The sequence below is a fragment of the Bison bison genome, unplaced genomic scaffold, assembly GCF_000754665.1.
Source record: "Bison bison bison isolate TAMUID 2011002044 unplaced genomic scaffold, Bison_UMD1.0 scf7180017864352, whole genome shotgun sequence".
Lineage (NCBI taxonomy): Eukaryota > Metazoa > Chordata > Mammalia > Artiodactyla > Bovidae > Bison > Bison bison.
Genome location: NW_011494924.1, coordinates 2,338,782 through 2,345,232, shown reverse-complemented (window position 1 = coordinate 2,345,232; position 6,451 = coordinate 2,338,782). Strand labels below are relative to the sequence as shown.

Here is a 6,451-nt window from a genome sequence, read left to right as displayed (position 1 = left end):
ATTTTCTTGAAGAGATGTCTAGTCTTTCCCATTCTGTTGTTTTCCTCTATTTCTTTGCATTGATCGCTGAAGAAGGCTTTCTTGTCTCTTCTTGCTATTCTTTGGAACTCTGCATTCAGATGTTTATATCTTTCCTTTTCTCCTTGGAATTCCTTAATGTTATTACCGATATGGTTGGATTTACATTTGCCACTTTGCTATTTGTTTTCTATACATTTCATTTATTTTTTGTTCCTCCTTTACTGTCTTCTTTTGTATTAAATAGACATTTGTTAGTATACTACTTTAATTCCTTAGTTGATATTTACTTAGTTGCTCCAGGGATTACAGTATGCATACTGATTTTTCACTGTCTGTTTCAGATTAATACTGATTTAGTTTCAGTAAAATAGAAATACTTTGCTCAATTATAACTCCATTTCTCTCTCTTTTGTGCTGTGATTGTCACATATATGTAAAATAAAACCAACAATACAGTATTATAACTGTGTTCCCCCTCCCCACTCAGGATCCACTGATAGACATAGAATTTCTGGATTAAAGGGTATATATAATTTTTATGGTTCTAAGTCTATATTAGCAAACTGAGTATTTCTCCTTTACATAATAATAACAACAACCTCATGTTTCTGATAGCACTTTGTAGGCTCCAAATTACTTTTGTATCTGTTATGTCATGTGATGCAATAACCTTTCCAATCCAGGACTGTGTCCCCTTTTTAGCTGGGGAGTGGATTGGGAAGGCAGTGACTCACCACAGATGACTCAGTGGGGCTGTGGACTTCGAAAACACATTTAGCTGCCTTGTTTTCTCACCTGTCTCTGCTGCGGCCTTTTCCTCCTCCCCGAGTCTGCGGAGATCCAGGTCCCCTCTCCCACCCCCAGGACTTGCCGGAACAGCCTTACCTGCAGCCCCCTCTCAGTGTCCTGGTGATCGAGCACCGGGCCTTTGGCCGCACAGTGCTTGTGGGGTCCCACGTTGTCCCCCACATGCTGAGATTCACTCTCCGGGGTCAAGAGGATGCCCCTGAGGAGCAAGAAGAGGACGAGACAGGGGACTTGGTCCCCAAGGAACCTCGAGGTAAGGGGCTCTCCCCCTAGGGGCCACCAGACAGAAGTCTTCATCTAATTCCTGGCTGAGATGGCTCCCGGAGACCCTCCAGTGGGACATGGAGTCTGATTTCTACCTGCCTGTCCTTCTCCTGGTGTCGTTTGTCCCCTCTCAGGACAGAGGTCCCTGGACCCCTTCAAGGCCGACAGGACACCCAGACGGCTCCTGAAGGTGATGGAGTGGGGGGAATGTATGAAGAACGGGCTGGCAGGGCTTGGGGTGGTACTGGGCTAGGGGCACTGAGTTCTTGCTCCCCCAGGCTCCTCTGAAGAAGCTGCCTCTGGGAGGCCTCCTGAATCGAGGCCCAGGGCTGGAGGAGGACATCCCAGAGCCTGAAGAGCTTGACTGGTGGTCCAAGTACTGTGCATCACTGCAGGAGCTCCAGGGCCAGGTGGGAGCAGGGGAAGGTTCTGGGGGTGGGAGTGGTGGAGCTGGAGGCAGAGGAGGGTGAATGGTAAGAAGAAGGATCTCATCAAACATGGAGCTCTACAGATTTTCAAAACTGTTACAGCCATCTTTGCTCATCTTTACCACAGTTTGAGAAGTTGGGGACTATTAACTCCATTATCTAGAGCTGTGTTGTCCAACAGAAATATCATGTGAGCCACGTATGCAATTTTAACTTTTGTAGCAGCCACATATTTAAAAAAGTGAAAGGAACCAGTTGAAGTTGATTTTTAATAATATGTTTTATTAACCTAGTATATCTACAATAGCATTTCAAGAAGTAACTATCAAAAACAATTAATAATGAAATAATTTACAGTTTTAATTTAGACTAGTCTTTGACATCCAGTGTGTAGTTTGCACTTGGAGCACAGCTCAGTTTGGACCAGCCACATTTCAAGTGCTCAGCAGTTCCACATGTAACTGATGGTTACATATCAGGACTACATGATAAACTAAGGCTTTGGAAACACGAGGGCACTAAGGCTGTCACCAGTATACCAGCTCCAAGTAAATAAAATATGCCTAGCCACTGTTAACAGAGAAGGCAATGGCACCCCACTCCAGTACTCTTGCCTGGAAAATCCCATGGATGGAGGGCCTGGTGGGCTGTAGTCCATGGGGTCGCTAAGAGTTGGACATGACTGAGCGACTTCAATTTCACTTTGAAAACACAAGTAGGCTTACCCAGCTGGAACTTGAACTAAAGTTTCCCAGCTCCCTATCCTGGGGAAGGGGTAGATGAAGGAGGTGAAAGGAAGGGAAGGATCTCTGACCTGCCCATTGATTTCAGGCCAACTTTGATGAGGATGAAATGGATGACCCTGGGGATTCAGGTAAGAGATGGGCTTTCTCCCTTTTCCTTTTTCTGTCTCCCTCCCTTTCCCAACACCATGCTTTTTTCTTTCTCTCTTTTTAAGATTTATTTATTTATTTTTGGCTGTGCTGGGCCTTCGTTGCTGTGTGCAAGGCTTTCTCTAGTTTCTGGGGGCTCCTCTTTCTCGTGGAGCACGGGCTTCTCATCCTGGTGGCTCCTCTCATGGAGCACGGGCTTCTCATCCTGGTGGCTCCTCTCGTGGAGCACGGGCTTCTCATCCTGGTGGCTCCTCTTGTGGAGCACGGGCTCTAGGCACATGGACTTCAGTAGTTGCAGCGTGGCGGCTCAGTAGTTGTGACTTGCAGGCTCTAGAGCGCGCAGGCTCAGTGGTTGTGGTGCACGGGCTTAGTTGCTCCACGGCACGTGGGATCTTCCCGGACTAGGGATCAGATCTGTGGCCCCTGCATCGGCAGGTGATTTTTAACCACTAGATCACCAGTGAAGCCCCACACCAGTTTCTAATGGGGCATTTCTGCTATTCCCAGATGGGATTCACCCCATTTCTGTGGATGGGGAAGCCCACGACCAGAGTGAGCCTGAAGTCAAAGGCCTTGTATCCCAGAAAAAAGCACTCACCACTCTCAAGGTAACTGGTCTTAGGAGAGGGAATTTTGCTCCCATTCTGAGACATCGGGCTGTCACTGAGGCCCTTGCCTTTCTGCTTTACAACACCTCCCTGGAGGAAGAGTTTAACCACTTTGAAGACTGGCTGAATGTGTTTCCCCTGTACCGTGGGCAGGGGGGTCAGGGTGGAGATGGAGAGGATGAAGAGTCTGGAAAGCTTGTGGGCAAGTTCAAGGTATGTTTGGGGGAGGAATGGGAGACCAGGGAGCACAGACAGGGATGCAGGAGGAAGTCTCTCTTAGCAGTGTTTTTTCTGCTCCCCACTCCCATCCCACCCAGGGCTCCTTCCTCATTTACCCAGAATCAGAGGCAGTGTCCTTCTCTGAGCCCCAGATCTCCCTGGGAATCCCACAGAACCGGCCCATCAAGCTCCTGGTTAGAGTATATGTTGTAAAGGTGAGCATCCGTTGACCCTGCATGCCTCTAAGTCGAACAAAGGTAATGTACACAAAACCTACAGACAGAAGGGATCGGAGTCCAGCTTTTTCACTTTTCAGGTGGGAAATCTTAGGCACAAAGTTAAGAGACTCCCCAAGGTTACACAACTTGCTCATGGCAGAACCTGAATTTACTGCTTAGATCTTCTGACTCCTTATTTGTAGTTCTAGTCTCATATTAAAAGAATGGGGAGAGTAATTCCAGGAAGAGCACAACCCATAAAGCTTCGTGATGGCCTCCCACCAAAGCCTTTGTACAGGTCTTCCCATTGTTGCAGGATTTTTTTTTACTTAAAAAAAAAAAATCAATCATTGAATGAATTAACTACTTTTGGCTGCCCTGGGTCTTCATTGCTATGCGAGGGCTTTCTCTAGTTGCGGTGAACAGGGGCTACTCTTCGTTGCAGCGCACAGGCTTCTCACTGCGGTGGCTTTTCTTGTTACGGAGCACGGGCTTCGGTAGTCACAGCACGTGGGCTTAGGCGCTCCATGGCATGTGGGATCTTCTCGGACCAGGGATTGAACTTGTGTCCCCTGGATTGGCAAGTGGATTCTTAACCACTGGACCGTCAGGGTTTTCACTCAGCAGGGCCCTGAAGTTTCCTTAAAGGCATCTCAGAGAATGAAGGGAGTGAGGGGGTTGCTACACATTTACTCCCAGCACAGAACAGATGCTGTACTTTTATCTAGTTTAAATATAGGGATTCTAAGGTGTAATTTAAAGAAACATTCTGTGGCACTCTTCTGCCATAATCTAAGCATCCTAGTGCATACACTAGATAATGTGAATTACTTGGCTGTTTTTCCTTTAATGTTTCATAGGCAGGGACAATACAGTATGTTCTGTATCTAATTATAATGGCTTATTTTCTGTGAACAGTTTTCTTTTTGTTTTTTGTTGTCTCTAGCCCTGAATACAAGCTGTAAAGAGGAACAGCTTTGCATCACCTATGAACTGTGTAACTTTGGGCACAAAGCTTTGCTTTTTTAAAAAAGCATTTTTATTTTGGTTTTTTTTTGGGCTTAGCTGGGTCTTCATTGCAGCGTGCAGTCTTCTCTAGTCATGGTGCAAGGGTGACATGTAGGATCTAGTTCCCTGACCAGGGATCAAATCTGGACCTCCTACATTGGGAGTGCAGAGTCAGCTCCTGGACCACCAGGGAAGTCCCACTATGCTTTGTTCTGGGACTCAGTATCCTTATCTGTCTACAGGCAGGTAAGATATGCTGTCTTCAGAGCAATTGGAAAATCAAATGAGATGATGCATCAGTAACTTGGTCTAGTTTGTTAGACTACTAGTAGACTAGACATACTAGTTTGGTAATTATCCTTATTTTATAGGTGTTTTGGTACCTGTGGAAAAGTCCAGACTCCCTTGGCCCACTCCCCTCTTCCTTCTGCTCCCACTTCCCGTATCTCAGTCCCAACAGTACATTCATCCTAGACAATAGGAAAGAAGGTCCTTTCCCTTCTATTTATTTATTTATTTATTGTTTTTCAAATTTTGGCTACACTGGGTATTCATTGCAGTGCTTGGGCTTAGTTGCCCCACGGCCTGTGGGTCTTAGTTCCCTGACCAGGGATTGAACCCCACATAGCAAGGTAGATTGTTAACCACTGCAGCACCAGGGAAGTACCTCCCTTCTATTTATATCATAAAACACCTGTTTCCTGAAGTCTCTGGAGACCTTGCAGTCATCTGGACCTTCTGCTTCTAACAGTATTGCAGCATAGATGGTCTGAAATAATTTCCTGACATAATACATCTAGAAATACTAGATAAGCAGTCTTTTATACAAATGCTAAACTCATAAGAAGGGGAATTCTCAATGGCCAAATGAGGAAATGGCAGGAATCCCTGAACAAGCCCTGAAGTCAGATTCTCTTGAGAAGATTTCTCCATATCTGGACCCCAAGCCTTAGGTTCTAATACTGAACATCCTATACAAGGTGGGAGACACAACTAAGAAACTTGCCTAAAGCAGGACCCAGGAAGGGCTCTACTGTCAGCGAAAGGTAGTCAAGAGGAAGCCCACCCACTGGAAAAGGAGCCTGTAAGGTAAATGGTCTGTGTTAGCCTCTGTTCCAACTGGGTGAAACACAAAAAATACTTTTCCTGAGGATTTAGTATTAGAGTTTTGCCCTCACATTGATTTAGGACTTGAATTTTTTTTTTAATGTATTTCTTTACTTGGCTGCATCAGATCTCAGTTTCGGCATTCGGGATCTATGTTGTGTCACGGGGCATCTTCGTGTTGTGATACAGACTCTAGTTGTGGTGCACGGGCTCAGTAGCTGCAGCTCACCGGCTGAGTTGCTCTGCAGCGTGTGGGATCTTAGTTCCCCAATCAGGGATCCAATCCATGTCCCCTATGTTGCAAGGTGAATTCTTAACCACAGGACCACCAAGGAAATCCCTAAGACTTGAGATTTTATTGTCTGCATAATCCAGAAAACTCAAAGCTGAGAAATTGGCTTAAAGTGGTTCCAAATCAGGCTTTACAGACTCCAGAGATTTAGACAACCAAATTTGGGTTCACAATCCCAAATGACAATCTATATAAGAAAACAATCATCAGGAAAAATTGTGAGAAAAAAATAACACAAAGAAGAATTAGATCTCTAAAGGCTTTGGATGTTAGAGTTTTCAAATATTAAAATACAAAACAGCTGTTTAAAATGATTTCACAGGCAGAGAACAAAAGGCTATAGAAATTGACTGGGCAGGACTTCCCTGGTGGACTAGTGGCTAAGACTCTGCTCTTCCAATGCAGAGGACCCGGGTTTGATCTCTGATCAGGGATCTAGATCCCACAGGCTGCAATTAAGACCCAGTGCAGCCTGGTGAACTATGGACAGAGGTTCGTGACATTGTACAAGAGGCAGGGATCAAGACCATCCCCAAGGAAAAGAAATGCAAAAAAGCAAAATGGCTGTCTGAGGAGGTCTTACAAA

At 45.5% G+C, this 6,451-nt stretch overlaps 1 protein-coding gene across 1 annotated transcript in view; it reads left to right on the top strand.

Annotated features, from left to right (window-relative positions):
- The window catches only part of LOC104999444 (fer-1-like protein 4), a 46,682-nt gene that overhangs the window by 24,210 nt on the left and 16,021 nt on the right, over window positions 1-6,451 (top strand). The window contains 7 exon segments of the mRNA XM_010855016.1: window positions 886-1,081; window positions 1,227-1,282; window positions 1,371-1,502; window positions 2,352-2,394; window positions 2,921-3,021; window positions 3,082-3,234; window positions 3,339-3,455. Of these exon segments, the coding sequence (XP_010853318.1) occupies window positions 886-1,081; window positions 1,227-1,282; window positions 1,371-1,502; window positions 2,352-2,394; window positions 2,921-3,021; window positions 3,082-3,234; window positions 3,339-3,455 (798 nt within the window).